Here is a 25,874-nt window from a genome sequence, read left to right on the forward strand (position 1 = left end):
GTTCTGACAATTTTATTTTATTTATTTTAAATTCGCTTAACACAAAAATGTCTTTCGGCAGCAATTCTCCAACCAGGGAAAAAAAAAAAAAAAAAAAAAAAATTGTCTCTCCGTGAGCACCCCTGGACCCCAGAAGGGTACCACGAAACCGCCCCCCCTCCCACGCCCCCCTCAGCACCGCCCCCTCCCTCCCAGCGGCCGCCCCCCCGCCACCAACGGCCGCCCACTTCCCGCGCAGCAGCCCCGGGAGCGCCGCGGGCCAATCAGCGCCCGGCAGCCCCCCCGAGAGGCAGCGAGGGGCGGGGGCCGGCGCGCCGTCTAATTGGCCGTTTCCCACCAAGCTGCCCAATCAGAGAGTGCTTTGCATAAGCGGGCTGAGCCAATCGGAGGGGCGCTTCTTCTTCCGCTGCGGTAGTTTGAAAGCGTCGCGTCCAACGGCCGGCTGCGGCAGTTGCCCGCAGGTGAGAGGGGAGCGAGGGGGCGGCCGGGGCGCTGCGCCGCCGGGGTCGGCCTGGCTGCGTTGGAGGCTCTGCTTTGGGGGGAAAAATGTAAAAATCAGCTCACGCACGGAGTTGTACGCCCTCCTGGCTGCCCAGCCGTGTGCCTCCCAGGTCTGTGCGCGGCGCCCCGCGGCGTGGCCTTGGTTTCGCTGTTTGGCACCGCGCTGTCCGCCCCCTGCCGCCTCTGCAGGCGTCGGGTGAGGCTGCAGGGCCGCTTGAGAGCGCGGGCTGAGCGGTGCTGCTTCGTGCTTGTGAGCTGAAAGGGGCCCTGTGAGGAGCGGAGCCCGCAGCAGGGGTGGAGCACCTTGATCTGAAGGCAGCGTTAAATTATTTGGAAAGCAACGCTCTTTGTCAAAAAAAAAAAAAAAAAAAGCACAAAGTTCCAAGCGCGGGTCGAGGAATTGATACTTAATGGTAAGAACAGCCATGTCGAGCCAGACCAGAGACCTTAAAAGCTGTGTCCTGATCCTGAAAGTAGCTGCCTTAGCATTTTATTTATACAGGTGTGGTTTGGAGGAAATTAGCACTGCTAACAGCAGTCATGCTTTAATTAAGTTATATATAGGTGTGTTGGCAAGTGGTTGGGGAAGATGAGAACACAGTAAGCACAAAGATGCTCCTCTCACCAGTAGCCAGACACCTAGTTATTTAAATCTCAGCAAATCACTTTATCGATGTCTCACCTAATACCCCTTGACAGATGTCTGGTTTTGAAACTTGTCCAGTATTTTCTTGATCAGGTCAAAGCAGATAACTTATTCTTGGCATGAAGTGGCAATGACACCTGCAAACGTCAGCTTAAAACAAGTGTACTTGTGCTCTCATAGTAATCTGATCTGTTCCTCTCTATGTAAGCAGATCTCTAGAATTCTGAGTTTACTGGGGTTTGTACAGGAATGTTGCAATAACCAAAATAAAAATTTGGACTGTAGGCAGGAATATAGGAGGTACAGATAGGGAAAACAAATGTTGTGAGGAAAGCTGAAAATTTAAGCAGTAAACTGGTAGTGAGAATCTAAAGTGATATTCAAGTTAGTAAAGGCAGTCAAGCTGGAGACCTGATGGGCACAGGGGAGGACTAGCCCACAGGAATAAAGAAAAGGGATAGTAAGGGAAGTCAAGCACACTGAGCTTGAGTTGACAGTGACTCTCACAAGGTGGCATCAAATAGATAAGCTGCAGTTTTAACTTTGGAGAGCAGCACAGAATGGAAAGGTAAACGTTATTTTTGTCAAAGGAACCCGCTCAGTTTTGGAGGACCACAAACCTTAGCATAGTTTCTATGATATGCAGAGAAGTGTATATGCTAGACTGACTGTTAAGGGTACAATCTCAGAAGGCTGAGAATAAGTCAGAACAGTAGTCTTAAATTAATGAACAAACTTTGCAGAAGTGACCTAAGAGTGACCCTTTTTCCACTTCATTAGGCTCATCGGTGTTCATGTGAAACTCAGTTGGTGTCCTAGTAGTCATAGATGCTTATCCATGCTGCAGGAAGAATCGATGTCTAGAGTAACTCAAAGAACTGAGACAATTAACTTCTATCTGTATTCCCATATAGAGTGCTGAGTTTATTGCCTTTTTTTTTTTTTGATGTTTTGAAATGTGATAGCATTGCTTAAGGAGGATATTTCCCATTGATTTAATGACAGTACAACTAGCAATTTAAAAATAACATTTCTATCAGAAAATACATCTGTTTAGTAAACAACGGAGATTATGATTGACAGTTTTAAAGGTCTCCTAAAACTAATTTTAAACTTGCATGGTTGTTAGCTATACTGAACAAGTACCCTGCTCCTCTTATTATGTATGGTGGTGTTCTTCCCAGGCATACTCTGCTGACAACTCTCTGTTGAAATGTGTCAGGTGATTGCTTTTCACATTTATCAGGCAACTATACTACTATGCCATTTGTTCATTAATGAATTCTCTTTGCTTAATAGTTCCCATTCGATTCTGTAACTCCTTTCATTTCCTTCCATCCCACCATGTCCTTTGGAGTTTATTCCCCATATTCTATCAAGTTTTCCCAGAAGAGCTTCAGTTCTTCGTTGGAGTTTAATATCAAGGCTGTAGTAGACTAAAAGATACATAGATTTTTTAGAATGTCCTTAAGTTCCTTAACATTTCTACAAAATTACCTGCTTCCCTTATCCCCAAAGAATACTTCACTATATTGCTTAGATATTGTTGGTATAGTTGGTGTTACATGAACCTAAGGCACTACCTGTGCTTGCAGTATCTGTCTGTCCTCCTGGGCCTACAAGGCAGCAACTGAAGCAGAATTGAAAAGGTGGAGGGAGACGGATGTTGATGATTAAGAGAAGGCTTCAAGGTATTGAACTGAAGTGGTCAGGGCATCATCTCGGCTTGGAGTGTGGGAGAAAATCACAGTAGAATATAGACATTGCTGTGGAACTCTGTAGGAATTTTGTACTGAAGCAAGCTAATAAGCTCCAAACAATATAATTAAGAATTGACACAGGACTGTATGTGTAAATTAAGTCTTTTCTCATTCTTTATATGTCTGTTTTAATTTTTCTCCATTAGCATATTCTAGTTACCAATACATTTAATGTAAAATTTTATTTTGTATTACATGAAGCATTAGGTATTAAACTCATAACAATTTTCTGTTATTCTCTATTGACTGACTTGTTTCTTTTGGGTTTTCCATCGTTTTATTTAGAAAGTCAATAAAATGAACTCAGTCAATGAAAGTCTTTTAATGCTTTTGAGTATGGTTTGGATAAGACAATTAAATAGCTTCCAGTCTGTGCTCATAGAGGTGCATTCAATAAGGACACATCCAGGTTACCCCAGCAATGCACATTGAGGTAGTTGCTACAACAGAATCTGAGTTTCTGTGAAAAACGTTGGTGAACATGCAGTAAACGCCTTGGAATTAAAAAGTGAAGTTGAGCTTCTACTGTTTTATAGACTAACTTTGTGCAGGATGTCATCAGATGAGGAGAAAAGCACAAGTCCAGTTTTACCAAAAGACTCAGTTCGGGGCAGTTCTGTTTCTTCAGATCTTCAGGTAGGAAAGAAGCAACCTCATCTGGTTCACTGTTACAACATTTTATTTGGAAATGTGTAATTATGAGGATATCTAACAATTTTCATCTCTATTATGTTTTAGTTGGGCAGTAAAGTAAATGTTAGTGAATGCAGCGAATTAGACAAAAGTAAAATGTGAGATTAAAATATATTCATTTGGATTCCTTTGTGCATTTCCCAAGAAATTTCAATTTCTGTGAATTCACATCTAACCTTAAGAGATTAATCAATGATCATTACAAGTAAAATAATATACCTTCCTTATCTTCTTTCTAGTATCAGTTTTTATATGTTAAGTTTTAACAAGAGGCATACATTTGACAAAGTAGGGTATAAACCCAGTATTTCTGAGGGATGAAGTGTAGCTACATGAGGTTTCTTACATGATGGAAGGAAATGTATGTATATTCGTTTCCTGCATAAAATATGTCAAAATATGCCAGAGCTGTAATATGCATAGGGGTGTGTTTTTCTGGGCTCAATATCCTTTTCAAAGGATGCAGAGATACTGGATAAAAGCCGTCCTATCCTCTCGAAAGCAGTAACTTTTCATCCTTAATTTTTTAATAGTTGGTTATTACTATTTGAGTACTTTGTGGATTTTTTTTTTCTTAGCTAGTGTTCTGTCCAAAAATGGTTAATTTTGGCAGTAAGAAGTTTTGCTGGTTGTCTTGTATAAATGTAGCTCTAATTCTGTCACCTTCTGTCATACAGCTGAAGCATCATTAAATTATTTTTCTTCCTGACTTTGTCCCTTTTAAACTACCTCTTTGTGGGTAATTCATATCTGTAGTTCATATGCTTCTCTGTTTGTGGTCATATCTCATAGGTAAGTTTTCTTGATCTGTATTCATCAATCATAATTCTTAGTGTTTCCAATGACTTTTGTCATTGGAAAACAGGATAAAGTCATTGTGCAACAAATTCTGAAAGACCAGAATCTTCTTATGTAATGGGGTTGTCTGAGAGGCTCTAAGTTTAACTTGTAGAGAATGATAAAGCAGAGTGGTATCACTGAATGGCCGCTTTGCTACTGAGTACATTTCTAGTCTGTCAGTGATTTAGTTCTCACATGCAGCACTCTTACTGCAGTGAACTGGATTTGAAAAGGATTTGGGTTTGCTGAAGATGTGATTATTGCTGTAAATCTCAGCAGCTGCCTAATTTCAGTTGGATGACTTGTTTTTAGATGTTTCTATGAATTTTAAATACTACTTTTATCTTTGTTTACCCAAGTACATTTGCAAATCTGTCTTTATCTGAATGATAAATACATAACATAGGCTATGAATGGCTCCTGTAACTCAACACAAATGAAATGGCACACAGAACCATGTATAAAAATAATTGTGCAAGGTGGAGCTTTTCTAATTGTAAAATTCTGTGGGAAGATTTCACTATTCTAAAATAAGAACACTGAGATCATATAGTTGACCATTTCTTTGTCTTATATTTGTCTAATTGCAGTTTGCAGGACTGATTTTTTTTTTCTTTCAAGTTACAGATTACAATTGGGATACTATTTTCTTTTATATTTGTGTTCAACTTCATTTCATCAGTGTTGTAGTATTGTAATTCACAAGTATTTATTGTCAAATTTTTCACTGGATGCTGCCTATTAAAATTGTCTGCTGGTGCATACAGCATATTTGTGTACGTAGTGGATTATTTGAGTTTTATTAAGTTTTAGAACTTGAAAGACTAAATAAATCTCCTGCCTTAACTTGATTTCTTCATTTTGCTCAGAATGTCTATAGTAAGATAGACTGTGAGCTAGTGTTTAAATTTGGCGATTCTAAATGATTGACTTTCACACTTGACATGTCACCATCTTTGTTGAATTGGGAAAGAATTAGTTTTAAGTTGCTTTTTGGTCAGAATGTTCTAACATCTTCTGCATAATATATAATTTCTTTTAGAAGGTTAAGGTTAACAAAACTAGCTAAATTTATTTAACTAAGTTAAATAATATATTAGAGTTTTTAGTCTGCTGAATTTTAACTGTAGAGAATTTTATAAAGATCCATTTTGTTCCTGGATAAATAACTTATCCAAAGTTACCTGTTTTCTTCTGGCATCTCAAAGAATCTGAACTGTATATTTTTAGAAAACTACAGATGTGTACTGGAAGTGGTAGAATCAGTAGTGTGTGTGGATAGAGTATTTTCAGATATTCTTTATAAACTTGATCTTAAAACATTTGAATGTGCTGAAGTCATTGGAGCAGTAAAACGCAACTTCAGTTGAACTAAGTAATTTTGTAAATTTTAATAGCAGGGCTTAATACCAAGGTTTTGTTTTGTTTTGTTGTAACCTATCTCTGTCATTTCATTGACCTGTTAAGAGCAACTTGGTTTTGAGTATGAGCTCATGCACTACAGGATGGCTTATGTTAGGGCATCAAGAGCAACTACATGACATTAAAAACAATTTGCTCGTCTTTTGCTCTTCATGTAGCATGGGATGTAAAAGGTTGTACCTTGTAGCAAGGAGTTTAGGTAAGTACATAGTAAAGGTGCATAATAAGCATGGCCTAACTACTAATGCGTGTCAGCTTTCGTACTATAAGATGTAGCATTATCTTACAATTAACATGTGGTTTTCAGGATTATTATCCAATTCTTACTCATGGTAAGAATGTATATTGAAAAATACTGCATTGTAAAGTAAGCTGGTTTATGTCTTGGTTTTGATCTGGTTTTATTTGTTTATGCTACATTTTTTCACTTTTTACTTAATTTCTTAATTTACCTTTCATGAGTTAAATCTAAAAAAAAAAAAAGATAACCTTGTTGATTTGTGACATTTTTGCTCTTTTACACAGAATGCTTCTGTGATACTTCCTCTACAAATACATAGCATATCTTTTTGATATTGTATAGCTTCATATACAATGTGAAATTATTTAGACTTCTAATTTTGACATGATAGACTAGAAGATGCGATGTGGAAATCTGAAAGGATTCTGCTAAAATGTATAAAACCTAGCTTCTTAAAATGGTCCCTAGTTAGTTGAACTGACTTAAATGTAAGGGTTACGCTAAAAGTTTATAAACATTATGTAGATTCAACAACACATTATACCTTAAACTGATTGATTCCAGTCTAACTTTCCCCAGCTTGAAGACAAAAATGGTTTTTCAATTTACAGTTTGTTTCAGACACTGGAACTCTTTAGGATCCTGATTAGAGTTAGTAAAATAATATTGAGTGAAGGAGAAAATACAGCTGGTGAACTGGTTTAATACTTTCTAATTGGCATTTTTTTTCCAGTGTTTAATTAATAACACTGATGGGAACGAATTTTACAATTAAGCTAAATAAAAATACAATATACTTAACATTACTAATAAAATAATGCATAATCAGGTATCTTTTGATGATTGCTGTCAAAGAAATTGTAAAGCCAATTATAATGTTACAGAATGTGAAATGTGACTCTGCTCAGTAGCATCTTTGTCATTGCTCTAAAAATATGTACTTTTTTTTAATCTTCTGCAGTAATAGCAATGCTCAAAAATAGCATCAGGTGATTAATAGCTTACATGATATGGAACTATTTATATTCTTTTTGTTCATATTTAAAGTTCTTATTATATTTTTTTGCTAGATCTGCATCTAACAAAATCTTAAGATATAACTATTTACTTATTTGTGCTTAGTTGTAAACAATGTGTTGCAGAAAATGAAGCAAGAGAAAAATAAATTATAATAACTGGTATAGCTCAATTGTAAATGGAAAACAGCTCACTTTTGCACCTTTAAGGGAAATCTTAGCGTTCACCCTAATATGAAGATACAAAGAATTGTCTAAACCCATTTTTACTTCTTCCTACCTGTAGCCATTTTTTAGGAATGTAATTGTAGCTTTATAATTGTTTGTCATCACTTTGTGACAGGACGAGTATGAAGAGCTGCTTCGTTATGCTGTAGTGACTCCAAATTTTGAACAGTGTTTCCCGAAGTGGTCAGAACCTGTCTCTGACCTGAGAGCAGGTGGCCGATTTCCAGGTGTAACAGATGATGCCATATACTGTAAGACTCGAGGTAATACCTGCAAAGCTATGGGTTAAGCTTGCAAGTGCAACAATACAGCTTTTTAAATTTAAGTTTCTTATGGTTTCTGTTTTAAAAGAATACACAACTCCTGTATATTTTGCACAAGAAGAAATTTATGAGTATTATACTCACTGAAGGGTTCTCTCTGACATAGGTTTCAGGTGACAGTATTGATGTAGTGACAGTTCTCAATGTTCCCAACTATGGCACATAGGTTAAAATAAATGTAAAATAAAATATAGGTTAAAGTAAGTGTAAAATAAAATATAGGTTTAAAAAAAAATTTAACATAGGTGGTGTAATAATGCAGTACAGGGTGCCCTTGCTTCATAGTTTGTCAGGTCACAACTGGTTTTGCTCATACTTGCACTGCTGTGATAGATAAATTAGTATTTAAAGTAAGATTGTTTTGAAATGTTAGCTGAAAAGGGCTTTGTGGAATCACTACTCATGTCACTGTGTGAATGTCATTCTTGTTCTTTTAGTTCAGCCACTCTATTCTAATTTTACTTTATTACTTGGCATTCAGGGATGAGTAAACTTAATGTCTTGTGATGCATTACTAACACTGATATTTCTGGTTATATGTTATTTGTTTCTGTCACAAGTATTTAGCTTGAGGAACTTTTCTTAATTTAACTTCAAAAGAAACACTAAATAATCATTTCTGTGTTTTTGCTTTAATTTATTAACTTTCAAAATGAGGAAAAACTTGAATTTCTGTTGTTCAGAAGGTCTGTCACTTTATCACAAAAATACTTGTCTACATTTTTCTGTTCACTCCTTTTTTGGAACCTTGAGAACAGATTTTCCTCTACATTTTAGAGGATTGTGGGGTATAAAATGGTAGATGATTTTACAGATAGACTCCAAGTAGTTTTGAAGTGCTATGTAAACATGGTGCTAATTGTCTTCATTGGAGTAAATGTTGTTTGTGGCTACAGCTAATGTATGAGAACTGGCTGTGCTGATCAGAGCTAAATAATTCTGATGGCAGGAATTTACTAGTGCAGCAAAGGACAATCCAGACACTGAAAGATGTTTATTTTATACTTTCTACATAGAAATAGCCATGACTAAAAACTAAATACATCTTCTGAAGTTGTGTGTTGTCTTTTTGTTGTGTATTAAGCTGTTAAAGCAAGGATTAAAGTGAGGATGGCAGTATCGGTTACGTTTTGTGGTAGAATTAGCGAAAGGTAACTAACTCTTAAGCAGTCTTATGATTTGCACAGCCAAAGATCATTTTGTGGCTACTGTCAAGAGTCCAGTAGTTTCTGATAAAGTTCTTTTAGATATTCCACAGAAGGAAGCTTTGGTTTTAATAGCAGTCCACTCACCTGAAGATACTAGATGTTACACAGAGTCTTGATTTATCAGAGTGGTACAGCAATATATTGAAATCATAACACAAGTACAGCATAGAAATTGTAATATATGGTTAGATCAAAATACAAACGTGATTCCTGTTACTGATATCTTAACTCCTTGTCATGATACTGGCTATCCCCAAGTCACTGGGGAGGAAGATGTGGGTTAAAGCCAGCTCAGGCTCTTCAGAGATATTTTAATGTTTGCTCAGTGTTTATACTCAGTATACAGTTGAGCACCCTCTATGCTTCTCCCATGCTTATATGGCTAGCACAGTTGGAGTATATTCCCACTTCTTGATTAACTAAGGCCACTTAACCAGTTGATCCGTTGAGCTAATACAGCCATTCATCAAAATAAAAGAAGGGGGAAAAAAAAGAAAAAAGGCCACCCTCAGTCCTTCCCAGTGCTGAGATGCGTTCAGGTTTCTTTACAATGGCTGTGGTTACTGCTTCTAACAGGGTTACTTCCCTGAGCTTCATGAACACATACATCACTGTGCCCATCTCCTCTGAACTATTTTCCATCGTAGCGGTATGTTGCTGAGTAACAAGAGCAGATTGCAAGGATACAATCTACAATCACAAAATACAAAATAAATATCTTTATTTTCAAACTGAAAAATTTGATTTAAAAACAGTAAAGGAGGAACTCCTGATCTGCTCAGGCTGAGGCAAGAAAAATATTTTAATGGCCCCCATGATGCTTCCATTAACAGTGCACTATTACAACGTGTAGTGCTATACCACTTTAACAAAACATGTTTGCCATTCAAAATGGCTCTTCTTCCTCTCAGTCTGGGAGAGAAAGGTCTTATTTCCTTGAAACAGAGCTTGAAACCATCTAGTTGTAGAAAGAAAGTTACATTTTTATTTCAACTTCTCAAGTTATCTGACTATCATCTGTCTAACTCTTATGTAGAACCTAGCTTGGCAACCTACTCCAGGGAACCTGCTTTAGCAGGGGGTTTGAACCTGATCTCTTGAGGTCCCTTCCAACCCCTATGGTTCTGTGATTTTGTGATTCTGTTTTGGATCAAGGTTATCCCTTATTAGGGTGCTGTTTGCCACAATTTTAATGGCCTTAGAACACCATTTTTTTTCAGATACTAATGGATGACACAAGATGACCAGTGAAAACATAGCTAAATTCATGTTAAATATTATAGTTCTGGTACTGGTACATCACCATGTTGTTCCAAAGGACAGTTGATTTTTTTTGCGTGTGTGTGTAGCTCTGTTTTTGCATTTGGCATCACTACTTTTTCCTACTAAAAATCAGTCTCCTTGAAATTTATTCTTTCCCTGTCATGTTCTAATGCTGTTGCTGTATTAAAAAGCAAAATAATGTTATTTGCATAATGTTCATTAACTTTGTAAAACAAGATGAAGGTCTGTTCTGTAATGTTGACCTAAAAGTTTTCACTTACACAAAGCTATTCAAACTTGCATTTTCTAACAGCTTTTCCATGTGATGTTGGTATTGAGACCAACAGTTGCCAATGTCATGTAATACCTTCTGAAAAAGTTGTTTGTGGAGGGTTCTTTGGTCTCTTTTTGACTTTTTCCTCAGGTTTGTAAAACTAAAGTTAATGTTCCTACTCTGATTGTAGAATTCCAGTTATTGGTAACCTATATTTGTTACAGTAAATTTAATTATGCATGTGTTCACTAAAAGCTTCCAGTTAAATAAGAAAAATAATTGGAATAAAATATTCTGCACTATTCAATCCAATGTCCAAATGCTTTTAAACCTTGAAACTAAATTTTAATTTCCTGTTCTCATTATCAGATTAGTTAATTAAGTTTGAAGAAGAGGAAGAGTGGAGCAATAAATTCTTTGTAGCAAAGATATGTAATGATGACTCATACCCAAACAGTGGGAAAATTCCTTCTCTTCAGTCTACCAGTCCTCAGTATTGATCCATTAATACTCAGAGTATTTTTAAAAAAATACCTGTATTTTAACAAATTGCTACCATTAGCCTGTGCCAGGTAATAACAGATAGTGAGAATAATTTTTTCATCTGAAAAAGTAAATGGCTTCTGTGGCATATTTTGCTTGTCAAGAGAAAAAAGAACTTTTAAATTATTTTTAAGGAAAAAAAAGCTTCCCCCAATAGTGAAGAAACAGGTAGAAATTCACATTGAGAATAGGAGAAATTTGCTTTTAATTTGTTCTTTTATGTCCAGAAATATCTTGACTGTTAAATCTCTTGACTGTTGTACATGGTATCTTTCAAAGACTAACCTTGAATAGGAGTTTCACTAAAACAGTAGGAGGCTTACCTTGCTAAGAATATCTACCGAGCATTCTCAGTATCAGTTTTAGTGGAACTCTCAAAAATATATTTTTTTCCAGTCTGACAAAGAATTGGTAAATCTTTGCCTTATTTTGATTTTTTCTATCATTTTGATGTATACAAATGATCTAATAATTTATGGGGAGAGTGAAATGAGCTGGGGAACTGAAAACTTACTTTTTTTTACTCCATGAGAACTTGATTCAAAGCCTACATTAGGAAAAAGCTGTCCATTTAAGCATTCAGGAGTTGGATTGAATAAAAGCCTTACAATCCCTTAGGTCTGTAAGTGATTATGATGTTTGAAAATCTCTAACGCTATCTTAAGATCACATACATGTACCTATTATAATGTTATATACTTTCTTCTTTGAGTACACCTCTCCCCCCTAAAATGTAGTATTTCAGTTCTGCGTGCCACTTAGTATTCCAAACATTTGCATATACTAGCAGAAAAAGTTGATCTGTAGTATGCATCTGAAGCATAGAACTGCAGGTGTTGGCAGTTTTTATAATGCAGGTTCCTACGAAGTTCATTTGACCTGGGTCAATGATGAAAATCCTGTGTTGCTTTTTCACAAGTCCTAATGCTGAATCTGGCTAAACTCCAAATAAATTCTTCTTGATTCACTGAATAATTGTATTTTTCAATTTGTTATGCAAGTGCAAGAGGACAGAAGAGGACAGAGTTCCAGTCACAAGTTCTGGAACACCTGGTATTGCAGAAGGCATTTTTAGTAAATTAATCTAAAAGGTGCTGAGTAGTTGTCATTCAATATGAAATCAAGAGTAAGCTAAGTACAGCGTATCTATATTAAAATAAATAAAATTGAATTTTTTTTTTTTTTGCATTTGAATGCTGCTTCCGTGACAGTCTGTCAGATCTTATTAATGAGTCCAGGGAAAGGCCAGATAATAGAGCAGCACAGGAAAAAAAGACCACTGGTATGGGGATAACAGACATCTGGAAAAACTTCTTACAACAACATCACAACTGAAAGAACACAATGACACACAAGAATCAGAACAACTGGTGAAAGACAAAACTAGGAATCTGTGATCATAGTAACACTGCCAAATATTTTATACTGTGAAACACCGGTCTGATTCTTCATCACTGAAACTAGATGATCCAAGGTTACTTGAAATGCTTCTGTCTAGAATGTCATATTTCTTAGAGACAGTTACAAGCAACGAATACTCAAACTTTGCCATTACCTAAGCAATACTCCCCATTTGCAGCATAAATGATTGCAAAAAGCTAGACCCAGATCTTCCTATACTGTTATGATTGGGAATGTGTTTATAGACTTAAGCTTATGTAATGGGTTAAAGAATTTAGTCTAGAGGAATAGTGTGTGAGATGGAGCTTCTTTAGCTCAAGCTGATTGTACCTTACCTTGGAAGAATCTGTGAAAAGCAGTTGCAATGGCTTTTGTATCACAGTTCATTTCCTTTATGCTTAGGAGCTTGAGTGTTACAGTTGCAACTCCAGACTACTTAATGGGAGTGAAAATGAGCCAGACAGGTCTTCTATCCTCATTTCCTTTGAGGGAACTAACACCAACAGTGATCTTGGGATCAGCCTTGACTGGAGTTAAATTGGAAACACATTTCCAGTGTCTACTGAAAATACTGCTTTGTGATGAACTGTTAAACTTATCTTTGATGGCTTGTACCAACAAATAATGTCATACACCATAAAAACAGCTGTAATGGCAATACTCATTTTCAAAAATGAACACCAAAATTTTGAGGGGTTCCTCTCTCTTTGAAAGAAGAAAATCATTCTTTTGAAATACTGCTTTATTTTTATTTACACCAGGAATCTGCTAATCACAATCCTTTCAAGTTTTTTATACAACTGTTAACTCTACAAACATTTTTTTTTTCTGTATGGATTAACTAAATACTTTCATTTTCTGTGTTTACATAAGTATGAATTTATTTAGTCTTAGCCCACTTTTAAATCTGTTGCAACTCAACCCCTGCCCATTAGCTTATGGGAGTGTGTTAATTTCTGTTGTAGTGGTACCTAGTCACACTAACAGAAAGTGAAGCCTAACTGAATAAAGTATTATATAAAATTCATATTAGATATTTCCCTTCTTAAATAGTTTGAAATACAAATGGTTGAGCACATCAAAGGCTGTAAGAGGAATAGTACAAAGAGTTGAATTATGTACTGACTCTGAACTGGGGAGAAGGTTGTGGTTGCAGGTACGTGCCACCATTAAAATACACCTATGGTTTGCTGTTACAAATGTACAACAGAATGGCACTGTCTTCAGGAGTTTACAGTCTCATTATGGAAAATGGCAAAAACTTTTAGATTTCTGACCTTGGATGTTAACCAAAAAGGAATCCATGTTGAGAGTTTTTGTTTCTTGCAGTGCTTTTTTTTTTTTTCCATCTTGGTACTTCCTGTCATCATCCTCTTTAACATGAAATGACATTCAAAGATTCTGTGTAAGGGAGCAGTAGTTATAATTGGATTACTGTTACAATGTGACTGTTGGCTTAAATATGCCTGTGTGTTGAAGGCATGGATTTGAATTAGGTTCTATTTGGTGTACATGAGGAAAAGAGGTTTCTGATGTCTTAAATGTTTGGGGTTCTTTTGTTTGTTTGTTTATGCCTGGCTTCTGACTTACATCCAGAATGCAGATCAGTCAGCCTTCCCAGAGTACTGATCCTTATTCTCTGTTTCATTTTTAGACCTTATGTCAGTAAAGGAGCCTTCTGAGGCCAATATGGATCGGCTTTGTCCTGTTTCAGAAGAGACATCTTCACAAGGATCCACAGATATTCCAAGAGAAATCAATGAAACTACAACAACTGAATTAACTGTACCTGATGAAAAAATAACTCAAATAGAAAATATACTTGATCTCTGGAGTGGCAGTCTGAAGGTATTTATTTTGTATAGCTTCCTTAAAAATAAAATACAGATGTCAGTGTGCTGTCATAGAATGCGTAGGGAAAGCTGTAGTGTGATAGCATTACAAAATGCTGGTTTTCTTTGTGGTTTTAGTTCTTTTGTTTTTGCATATTATATGTAAGCACTAGGCTGTTTTATTACAAACACTGTCACTTCAAAAAAAAAAAGTTTGGATTAACTTTCTACGTTAGGGATGTTCAGTTGTTGTCATTCAATAGTTCATTAATAGTTCATTTATAGGCATAAACAGCCTGCAAGATAGAGGCATCACTGTATAGATTCACGCCTCCTTAACTGCAGAGTGTGTTAAGATTAAAAGATTGGGGAGGAGAGAAGTTTACTAACTTCACTATTGTCATGCCTTTAACTTTTCAGACAAATGTTCTGACTGAATTGAGAAAATGGAGGCTGAATTTTATTGAACATCACAAGCTTCAAATGAGACAAGAAAAAGAGAAACATGCTGCACATGTGAGACAATTAACCAATCAGATGGAAAACTTGAAAGAATTGCTACGTACCTATGAAATCTCTATAGGCAGAAAAGATGAGGTAGTATTTCAGTTTCATAGATCAAATTGTCCTCTTTTTAAAAAAAAAAAAAGTACACTAACTTAATGGCACTATCTATTTGAACAACAATTCTTGCAACTGTTAACATAGAGAAGTAAATAATATATTTAGATTGTGTAGTGAAAAAATGAATCATTGTTGCTAATAATCTACTAACAATGGAAATTTAACATGTATGTAAATATTTTACATGGTTTGCATTTTAAACCTAGTGTCTATTGTTGTTAACTTATTATGTGAAGATCACAAGTCTATTATGGTCGATCACATGTCTATTATAGTCTTGACTGAAATTGTATGAAATTCTGCATTGAAACTTAGGAATTTTGTACTATTAGATAACCGCATTCGTTTCAGAGTAATTTTTGAGTATTGTTTATTTATCAGTGTGTGTTCAATGATAGCATAAATATTGCTCTTCAAAACTTTTATGCAGTAGTTAAAATACCTTTAAATGGAAGTTACTCCCAGGAGTCCCAAGAATTTGTCACTGTTACCCACAGGAATTGATCAGAAGTGACTGATGGCAGAATCTAGCTTAAGAGATTAGCAAAAATGTACAGAAATGCTGAGTGATTCAATATCCCACTTACATCATGCCTAATTTTTAATCAGGGAACTTCAGCTGCTTCTGTTATTTATATGAGTTGGTAGTAGTAGTCCCCAGCTGAATTCTCTGCCCCATAGGTCAACGTACCTCAGATTTTTTGGTAGCTTTAGTCCTATGTGGGATCTTCCTTGAGATCTTTGAAGCTGTAAGTTTTAGTAGTTTAACTGTTTTAACTTCTGTTAAGTTTAACCATTGTTAATTTGATTTTTCTATTTCTGAGCAACTATTTAGCTTCCTTATTCTATTCAGAAAATTAAATAAATTTTCTGCAGGTAAGTTATTTCTTTATACTTCCATTAACAGTACACTAAAGCAAACAATATCATAGTTCCTGGTGCATCAAAATTCTCCTTGCAAATTAATGATTCTTCTGACCTTATGCTACAATAATGTATGATTGTAAGGAGATGAACAGAAGCCTGCAGATGTAGGATGAAATAACAAGTCAAATAAACTTCTCGTATAATTAAAGAGTAAGTGTATTAAGTGCTGCAGAGTCTCAGTGAGAGTTGAATATTATTCCTGATTTGAACTCTAATTGTTGTTTCCTACTTGATTAGAGTAAGGGGAAGATTTAGTAAAAAGCTGCTGCTAAAAGTAAATGCTTTAAGTGAAAATAACTGATGTAGAAAGTATGTTCTATTTGACCGTACTAAGATCATAACTACTGAAATAATATTTTTGCAGGTGATTACTAACTTGACCCAAGCATTAGAGATGAAGAAGGAGAGAATAGAGTTAATGAGAAAGTTTACATTGTGGCGGATTCAGCAACTTAAAGCTAAACAAGAGGTATGTGTGCAAAATAAAAATGTGATGAAAATGAAACCTTTGAACTCAAAAGTCAGAGTTGGTGCAGTTCGTGTACAGCTGGAAGAAATGGCAGTGATCCTGTTTTGATGTCTTAGGCAATGTCAAAAATACAGTTTGAAAGCATCAATCCTTTTTAAAAAAAATGCTGCTGTCAGAATACTCTCTGGGATCAGGAAAAGATCAAAATACGCTTGTTTTCAATATTGGTTCCAATTACTGTTATCAGCTTGCAACAAATCACTGTAACTTGCAGCATCTGCATTTTGGAGTAAGTGAGGAGGGAATCTTTCTAAATTTTAAACAAATAACCTCTGAGCAATGAAACTGAAATTATTAAATAGAAAATGAAATTATTAAATACCACATCTTACATTTTGGGGACCCAATTTCACAGTTAAAACTTCAGTTGCCAAAACTTGAACTAGTTAAGAGCTAGTCACATGCAAAATATGGGGCATTGTATCAGACATTGTAAACACCCTGCTAAACTAAGTATGACAGAAAATAAGGATCCCATGTCAAGACTGCAAACCTCTCCCAATCTAGACTGTTAAAAAGGACAAGTTGATAGTCAAGCCCTTTGTTTAGTGGTACGTATTCTGGGCTAGACTCAGGTTTATTTACACTGCTTTGTGTAACCTAGTTCATTGTGTTTTCCAATGCTGAGGACAGTAATGCTTCTCAACTTATGTGCAGGCGGAAACATTGAGATGTTGATGCAGTGTGCCACAATGAAGCAGTACACAAACATGACATATGGTTATTCTTACTGTGGTCTATGTAATATGTGGCAAAACAACCATCCCCAATCTCTTAAGTACTTAAGTTTTTAACTGTACTTTAAGCAAGTACAAGTTTGCTCTATTTGTTTCCTGAGGAATATGCGAACAGAATAGCAGACAGACAATTCCAGGCAGCTTTGAAGAAGAAAGTATGGACAGCGTGGCGCTCTCTTAGTGAAGAAAGATGGAAAGAAAAAGTAGCAAAAGCCTGTCAGCTACGGGCAGAAGATGTCTGTGTTCAGCTCACCAATGATTATGAAGCCAAAATTGCAGAGGTAAAATGAGGTTTCTTTTTTCATTCCTCTACTCCTTCCCTCAGTGCCTCACTCGCACTTTCTCAGCAAGCTTGAAAAAACTGGTGACTTTCCAGCAGAGAAGAGCTCTCATATACAGGAAAAGACATAAGGAGATATAGGATCTCTCCTATGGATGGTTGCCTTATATGATGTTTTTTCCCCAGCCTTTGATGTAAAATGTTGCTGATCTGTGCGCACAGGTGAAGTAAATGGGACCCTTACTGAAACAGATTCTTAAAAAACTATTTGCCCACCAATAGGGATTATTCTTTTTTCCTAAGAATACACCGTTAGTATTTGCTATGCAGTTTGAGGCCTCACTAAAGAACAAAGTCGTAAGAGAAATACAAGACTATTATTATTTTTAATGACCATGCAGAATATAGTATTTTTTTTTATAACAGACGTTCTGTTAAAGGCTGGTTTTCTCATCAGCTTGCCAATTACACTTGTTGAAGAATTTTCAAAGGTTAAGGTAAAGGTAGGTTGTCAACATACACACTAGTGCTTGTTAAGTAAAAAGATGCATTTTTAAAGTATTTTCTAAGATGCATTTTCTATTTCAGAAATAAATTAAACCTAGAATTTTTAAGAACTCTTACCAAATGTGACTTACCAGCCACAGTTGCAATGAAATAATGTCCTTTGACTCTGGTACATACAGCTGTATGTACCATACTTGGAAAATTAGAGTTACAGTTCAGAAAATTCAGTTTCTGATAAGTGACTGAGTCATTCCAAACAGAATGAGTCATTTCAAACAGTAGGAGTTGTGTTTTGAAATAATACGAACCCTACCTGAGGATGATGAATTTTGGAAAATGCAACAAAGGGAAAAAGCAAAATCAATAAGTAGTGAGTTACAAGATTTAACTTGGTTTGTCTTTTCTCAGTATTTTTAGTTATTTACAAAGGCCAGAAAAGTGGGATTGCTGATGACAATTCCCTTTATGCTTAAATAGTATTCTAACCCTCACTCTTTGGAGTGTTTTGGGAAACTAGATTTCTGAGGATATCTAGCTTTGCCAACATGCATAATTTCTGGAAGACAAAATCTGGCAAGATAAATTTCTGCATAGTTGGGTAGGGTCTAGCAATCCTTTCAAAAGTGTTCTTTTTGTTGGTTTGCTCAAGTAGAAATAACATGCCGTAGTACAAGCAACTGACAGATAACTAGCTGTTTATCCCTGGCAAACAAGATATTCTTGAGTAAAAATGCTTCTCTTTGTAAACATAGTAAGTGACTTTTAAAGCTGATTGAGGAATTACGTTCATACTTTGCATTCAGAAGTACAAGACAGCTGTTTCCATATTCTTTTTTTGTAGCTAACTGCTACTTTGGAGCAAACAAAAGCTGAGATTCTGAGACTGCACAGTGAAAGAGAACAGTATGAAGATACCATGAAGAAAGCCTTCATGCGTGGTGTATGTGCTTTGAATCTGGAAGCAATGACAATGTTTCAGGGCAAGGACAGCAGGGGAGATCCTGGTCAGTATAAAAAGTAGCCCTGGTTTGGTAGTTTGTGGGTTTTGTTGTTATTGTTTGTTGTCTTTTGTTATTTCCTTTAAAGGATTCTCCTTTTTTTTCCTAAGTGTGAGGACTTAATGGCAATACAGACTTTATCAAACTGTTACTGCTTTAGAAAGTCCCATTGAATATGTTAAGAAACACTTTGCTGAACTTCTCACTGCTAGAAGAGTAGAGCAGGTTTCCTTCATCAGGCCTTGCGCTGGGTGTGGTAACCTGCAACTGAAAAGCAGAACAAGAAGCTAGAGTTGGCAAGCTTCTTAGAATACTCTGGAAGATTACCAAGAATTCTGTCAGCACCCAGGTTATGGCAAAGGAAAATACTGCAAAACCCTGTTATGTTCTCTGGAATCTTAGTGTGCAACAAATCTGCTTTTCCCAGACTTTTCTGTCTTTGTTCTTAATCTTGCCTGTTTATGCAAAAAGGGGCAAGTAAGTCTCCTGGGTTCTGTATTTACTAGGAGTGCTGTGCTGGAACAGGAAAGACCAGTGTAGTCACAGCTGCACATTAATAACACTTCTGTAGCTATGCAGAAAAGAGCTGGACACCCCTACTGATGTAATAAATTCACACCTTCAAAATGAGACAGCGCACAGCATTAGAAGCATGATCTTAGTGGCGCAGCAGCCTACATCAAAGATTAATATCTCTGCCAGCAGATGTTCTGCACCTGTATGTGTGTCTTAGCAACCAGCTATACTGGCTGCAGTTAATAGCCTTAAACAGGTAACTTCAGTTCCTAAGCTCTTAACAATCTTATACCAGAAGTTTCTGAAGTACTTCAGAGAAATTCCTCCTCCTCACAAATCTTAGGGCGTAAATGTAGGTGTGAAGAAGAAGAAGAAAAAAAAATAAAGAAGATATAAGGCACTTATTTCAGTAGCTGTCAGATCCTGTTAAACATAAACAGTCTTTCTTCAATTGCTTAGGGAAATCAAGTATAACATTGGCTAAGTATGGTAGCTGTGTGCCAGTACAAACATAGAATCAGTATCTGAGGAATAGAATGAATGAATTCAGTATCTTCAAGGAATCGTGAATAAAGTTTCTGGGCATTACCCAAGTACTCTACTTTTCTCTGTGTAGAAACAACCATTCTCTCAAGTTTTATCTTACCTTATTCATACAAAAATGTGTCTCACTACCTGTGGGTCTCACAGGTGATGATGAGTGGTGTGAAATAGGAAAGCCTTTTTTCTGTAAACTTGAGAAGAAAAGGGTAAGTGGGAAGGAAATAAAGAAAAATGAACTCTAGATGCTGTGACCAATCTCTGGGTTTCATGTATCAAACGTTTTGCTTGATTTGGTATGATGCAGAAGTGGAACCTAGTGATTTTGCTGTATTGGACACCACTGGAGCACCTGCACCCAGTTTTTCAGGTTTCCAGCATGATGCTGCGTAATCTTCTGTGGTCACTGTAGTATTTAGTCATCAGGCTTCATAACGCCTCATAGTCTCAGGTGTCCTTGGTCCCATGCCTGCCTTCTTCCATTGCTTCCTATACCATGCTCTCCCATGCCCCAGCCGTGCTAGTCTCTTTTTTTGTGGCAGCTAGACAGTGCTTTTAATGAAGACAGTTACAGAATGATTTAACATAGTTGAATAACTGCTTACTTGCATTTCTGCTCAGGTATAACAAGACTGATGAGGACATCAGAGGGTTTAAAACATGAGAGAGATGATTATTCTGTTTTGTTCTAGTTTGTAATCTGTGGACCTTAAAAATGCTATGTGCCAGTCAATGATGCATTTATACAAACACTGCAGTGCCACCTATTGTCACTGCAAGTAAAAGCAGAATTTGACTCCTTAACAGATTTATCAGTAGGTTATTAATAGTATGGAAGTATTGCAACTTTAATGGGACCATAGCATTTGGAGTCAGTGTTGATGATCCAAAATCTGTGGCTGATTTAATCATGGGTGATTTTTTTATTATTATTATTTAGAAGATTTTTAACTTGGAGCCACAAGAATTCACATTCTGTTACTACATATCTGATTGGTTTGTAAGTGGGCATTAGTTCTGTCTGCGTTTAAGTTTAAAGTGCGTGTATATATGCATTATTTGTACAAAATGTGTATTATCACATGTTCTCACTCGTGAAATCCTTGAGTATTGTACTGATTTAACTGCTTTACTTACTGTATTTGTCTTGCTTAGTTTAAAAGAACAACAAAAAAGGAGCTGTCCCATGGTGTCACTCAGGTCCCTGGAATGAGCAGAATTCCTAATACCATCATCTGCTTTAGAAATAGAGTAAAATAAAATATTTCTCTTTGTGTCCCTTAAGGAAGCTCGTATTCTAAAGGAAAAGGCTGAAACTGCTTGAAAAGATTCTGTGCTTAGGTCTGCAGATCTGATGTCCTCAAGATACCTGCACTGAGAGACAGAAGGCTGCTGCTTAGCCCACTCTCAATCTACATCCTAAACAGAGTTTGCACTTAATCAGGCTGACCCAGGTTGAGGGGGGATGAGGACTGTAGGGCACCCATAGAATCTCTCAATCCTACAGCCGTGACATATCCAGTATTGCAGCCATTGTCCATGCCGATGTTGCTGGGCATAATCTACAAAATTGCAGTACATTCTTGGGAAAGTTAAAATAACAGTTTATGTTCCTGGCAATGAATCTTCTTAAGAATCGTATGCCCTGTCAGAAGCTCAGTATGGCCTTTCCCTCCTTCACTGATTGCTGTCTGTTTGAACTAGCTTTTGGCCCTTCGTGTAAGGGCAGCTCTTTCACAATGGATTTAGTACTGGAAATCAGAATTCAGAACCTCAGTTCTTTGCACTGCAATGTGACAAGTGCACAAGAGTTGAGGCATAACACAGAAACAAGCCCCTTGAAAATACTTCTGAAAAGCTTCTGAAAAGAAGGGTCAAATACAGAAAGATTTATGTTTGTGTGTGTAGATAGATGTATCTATAGAGAACAGAGTGATCCTTTAATAAGTTATACAGAAATCCCAGAAGAATAGTAGACTTTTTGCTGTGAGTTACATCATTTCCCCTTAGGGTTTGCTAAATTATGTGTTGATCCCACTACTTTGTTTTTCAAATAATAGATATAGGAAGTAGGAGAGATGATAATGGTGCCATTGTTGCAGGAATACTACCTCCTTCACAATATAATCCCCCCTCACCACCACCTCCACCAGCATCTGCTCTTCAGATGGATGACTTGGTAAGTGTGTACCTGGAATAGAACTATATTCACCAGTGGTGAAAACACACTTCCTGTGTTGGGGCCTGGGGCTTTTTAAAGATAAATATAATAGCCCATTAGTTGGAGGAATTTGAACTCAGTCTAAGGATAAAAAGAAACCTGTGTATGTCCAGACTTCATCATATAATTGAAGTGATTAAGTCATGGTTGCTATGACTTGATATACTCACATTTAGCTGTTTTAATTTTAGAGAAAATGCATTAAGCTGCTGAAGAAAAGGTCACTATAACAAGCAGAATTTGCTCTCTAAGGTTCTTTCTGGGAAAAAAAAAAAAAGTTGTTAAACACCTGTTTGCCAAAGAAACTAAGCTTGCTGCTGTTTGGGGAAAAAAAAAAAAAAAAAGGCAGGCTTCTCTCAAAGCTTCTTTTTTAAAAATGCAATGTATATGGACTCTGAGGAAACTCAACTTACCGTCCTGCCATGTCAAATTATCCAGTAGCCTGAAAATTCTGGACATACACAAAGTCATGCTGAAGACATAGTGACCGTAAAATAATTCCACACTAGGGCACAGGTTAGATTGGAGAAGACATGCTTGCCTATCTTCCCAATTTTCCATTTTAACAATATCAAATATTATTCACTCCATTTCCTGCAATACTTGGACAAACATTTGAAACAAAAAAATTAAAAACAGTAATAAAACATTTGAAAAAAAAGTTTAATTTAGAAGGGTAATTGGAGTAGTTAAAAGATTGTCTATCTGAGGAGTAAAATTGTATTTTGGGCAATGTTATACTTATTCTTTAAACTCTGATTTCATTCAGTTTTCTACCCATCTGGGTCATGCAAGCACTTCTCAGACCAGGCTAGATTCTGATTCTCCAGTAATCATCAGTAGCACAGCTGCAGGATCTGGGGTGACATCAACTCAAAAACTGGTAACCTGCTAAAATTAATTTGTTTTGTATTTTAAGACAATCACGATAAATTTTAGTTTAGATATTATTTTATTTCCACTTTTTTTCAGTGCAACACAAGTGTGTAGTCAAAGAAGGTGCCATGGAGTTCACTTAGATGTATGAAGACACTAGCTTGTAAATGCTCATTTATGTTACAGAAAACCCAATTTTCTTAAGAGGGTTTTTAACTGATTTTAGAGCAAAGAAAAAGAACAACGAAGAACAAAAAAGTGCATATGCACTTACATGTAGTGTAACAGGAACAACTATTGTTTCATACGATACTGTGTTGTTCTTAAAAAAAAAAAAAAAAAAAAAAAAACTTGGCTTTTGCTAATCCTTTTAACTTGTCTCAAGGATCCTCTGCATTTATCTCCTTTTCTATTCCCATTGGATAACTTGCCACTAGTCGATAGAGCAAGACGCAACATCTTATTGCATCTGCATTGCATCTGCTGTCACTGCTACAAGGATGGGCCAGGGTGACAGAAGTGCCTGCAGCTGTCAGTAGAGCATGCAGCCAGTGAGCAAAGCTGAACTATCCATGCGGCTTCATTTTTGTCAGATTAGCCTTACTCCCCATAGCATAGTAGTCATGCACACTAAACACTTTCTCTGTGGAAAAATACAGAATTAACCAGGTAGCAACCAGATGGTGCAAATTCAGTCCCATGTAATGCAACTATATTACATGCAGTGTCCCATGTTCTGTTAGGCAAGTGGCTAGTAAAACTAGGTGGACATTCTAAAGCACTGTAAATACTAGGTTTACAAATGTTAGCAATTAATATATATATATATATATATATATTATTTTTTTTATAGCCCATGGCAAAAGTAATAACATCTGCTCAGCAGAAAGCAGGAAGAACAATCACTGCTCGAATCACAGGCCGATCTGATATGGGACAAAAACACAGAATTTGTGGTAGTTTAGCAGTGATGGGAGTTGCTCCACCCATGAGTTCAGTCATTGTTGAAAAACACCATCCAGTCACTCAGGTAAGTCAGAATTATGCTTGTAACAATATTCTGAATGCAACATACCTGGTAAAATTTTAAATAGAAATGACCAAGATGAAGAGACATTTAGACAAGGCTCAGATTTGAGGTCTGCTTAAAATAATGTGCAGTACTGTCTTTGGGCTGGGTAGAATGACTACAGAGTGAAGGGAGGAGAGGATATAAACATTGCCACTTTATCTGTCTTGTTTCTTTATTAATTATTTCATAGGCAGAGTAGTTCTGGCTGTCCCTTTCTTGGCCAGATCTTCTGTGAGTTTTCATTGCAGCTGAGGGCTTATAAAAAAGATGGAGAGTGAATTTTTACTCAGGCAGATAATGACAGGACAAGAGGGAATGGATTTAAACTAAAGAGGGGAGATTGAGCTTAGAGGTTAGGATGAAATTCTTCATTTAGAGGGCAATAAGGCACTGGACAAAGTTGCCCACGGAAGTTGTGGATGCCCCATCCCTGGAGGTTGTTCAGGACTAGGTTGGATGGGTCCAGTTTGCTCAAGTATTGCCAGACCTGATCCTCTTCCACCAAAGGTACATCTTCCTTGCTCCAGCGATTCAGCCTGGCCTCTGGAACCTGGAATTCCTGAAGGCCAATCTTGCTGGTAAAGACTCAGGCAAAAAACACATTCTGTACCTCTTCATTTTCACTGTCCCAGGTAACCAGGTCTCCTCTTTCCTTAAGGAGAGGGCCCACATGTTCCCTAGTCTTCCTTCTGTACTGAGGTACTTGTAGAAGCCCTTCTTGTTGCCTTTGATGTCTTTGGCATGATTCAATTCTGTCTGGGCGTTAGTTCAGAAGTTTAGCATTTTTCTTTGGGTTCTGAGAATTATCTGTTACAGATAAAGAGAATGAGCCTTTTTTCTTAAGTCAGCTTTTTTTTTAAGTGTATTTCAGCTTGAATTTAATCTACAGCTCACTTAAAGCTATTTTAGTGGATTTTTTTATTTTTTTTCAATGCCATTTGTTGTATCTGATTACTTTTCAGCAAACCATATCCCAAGCCACTGCTGCTAAATATCCTCGAACTGTGCTCCATTCTTCTGGTGCTACTACTGTGAGACCTGCAGGACAAGTTGGACGAATGCTTCAGAGCCAACCTCATACTAGTGTTCAGTCAATAAAAGTTGTTGACTGAGTGAATATCCTTTACACTGGTGGGAGGTTTTATCAAGATACAATTAAAACCTCTTCCCAGTCTTTTCAAATTTGATGTAGCAAGGCCTAAAGTATGTATCATGTTTTTACCCTTAAAAAAAAAAGTGTTTATAGTAAGCATTCAGAGGGGGAAAATGACTTGAAATGTTGTTCTACCTCCCAACTATTTGAAAACTTATTTTATTAAGATAAACACTTTATTTAAATAATAAATAATCTTTTGCACACTTTTAAATAAAGGCTAAAATGTGATTTTTTTTTTTGTCTGAAGTGTTTTTTTAACTTCCAGTGTTACTAACACTTACTTTCGAGTGTAAATTAGATTTATTATTCTTACATATGCTTTTACTAAATGTACTTGACATACGTATTTGAGTTACATTTGAGTATGCTACGATAGCATACTTAAATGAAGAATAACAGGGAAATGGCCTTCACAACCAGGATGTGGTTTGGGCCATGTGAGGTAACTAGAGTCCATCAAAATGTTAAGCATTTTCATTACTCAGGCATGTTACAGAATGTTGCAAGAGTTGATAGATACTTGTCAGGACCTAAGAATTTGTAATTTAACTTGGATCCCTAATTCCAAAGGCTGTGGATTTACCAGCCTGCATCTCTTGTAATGCTCTGGAGCATGGTCAAAGCAGGTTGCATGTGAGAGGGTGCTTAGGCATAAGACTAAGATACAGATTACTGTTTGTATTAAAAAGCTGATAGATAA

The 25,874-nt window shown here is 36.5% G+C and overlaps 2 protein-coding genes across 9 annotated transcripts in view; one reads left to right on the forward strand and one right to left on the reverse strand.

The window, feature by feature from the left end:
* The first annotated feature begins 334 nt into the window (after window positions 1-334).
* POC5 (POC5 centriolar protein) lies at window positions 335-25,402 on the forward strand. Of its 8 annotated transcripts, none has more exons than XM_038171327.2 (12): window positions 398-461; window positions 3,444-3,543; window positions 7,463-7,610; window positions 14,014-14,207; window positions 14,612-14,788; window positions 16,107-16,211; window positions 17,110-17,289; window positions 18,637-18,799; window positions 21,952-22,028; window positions 22,840-22,953; window positions 23,800-23,976; window positions 24,981-25,402. In XM_038171327.2, exons 2-12 carry the CDS (start codon window positions 3,460-3,462, stop codon window positions 25,128-25,130), a joined length of 1,569 nt encoding a protein of 522 aa, XP_038027255.2. In that variant the 5' UTR covers window positions 398-461; window positions 3,444-3,459; the 3' UTR covers window positions 25,131-25,402. The 8 variants fall into 8 exon arrangements, with proteins under 8 accessions (XP_038027261.2, XP_038027255.2, XP_038027258.2 ...); XM_038171326.2 differs by having other exon boundaries at window positions 401-461; window positions 21,910-22,028; XM_072031518.1 differs by lacking the exon at window positions 398-461 and adding an exon at window positions 469-914 and having other exon boundaries at window positions 21,910-22,028.
* The window catches only part of ANKDD1B (ankyrin repeat and death domain containing 1B), a 28,101-nt gene continuing 26,912 nt past the window's right edge, over window positions 24,686-25,874 (reverse strand). The window contains exon 15 of the mRNA XM_038171338.2: window positions 24,686-24,825. Within this exon, the coding sequence (XP_038027266.1) occupies window positions 24,782-24,825 (44 nt within the window). The 3' untranslated portion in view covers window positions 24,686-24,781. The remainder of the gene's footprint in view (window positions 24,826-25,874) is intronic.

This window comes from Anas platyrhynchos, chromosome Z (assembly GCF_047663525.1).
Source record: "Anas platyrhynchos isolate ZD024472 breed Pekin duck chromosome Z, IASCAAS_PekinDuck_T2T, whole genome shotgun sequence".
Taxonomy (NCBI): Eukaryota; Metazoa; Chordata; class Aves; order Anseriformes; family Anatidae; genus Anas; species Anas platyrhynchos.

Coding starts and splice junctions, on each gene's coding strand:
- POC5 (XM_038171326.2), top strand. CDS start 3,460: ATGTCATCAGATGAGGAGAAAAGCACAAGTCCAGTTTTACCAAAAGAC. Junction 14,208..14,611: donor TCTGGAGTGGCAGTCTGAAG/GTATTTATTTTG, acceptor TTAACTTTTCAG/ACAAATGTTCTGACTGAATT. Junction 22,029..22,839: donor CTCTTCAGATGGATGACTTG/GTAAGTGTGTAC, acceptor GATTTCATTCAG/TTTTCTACCCATCTGGGTCA.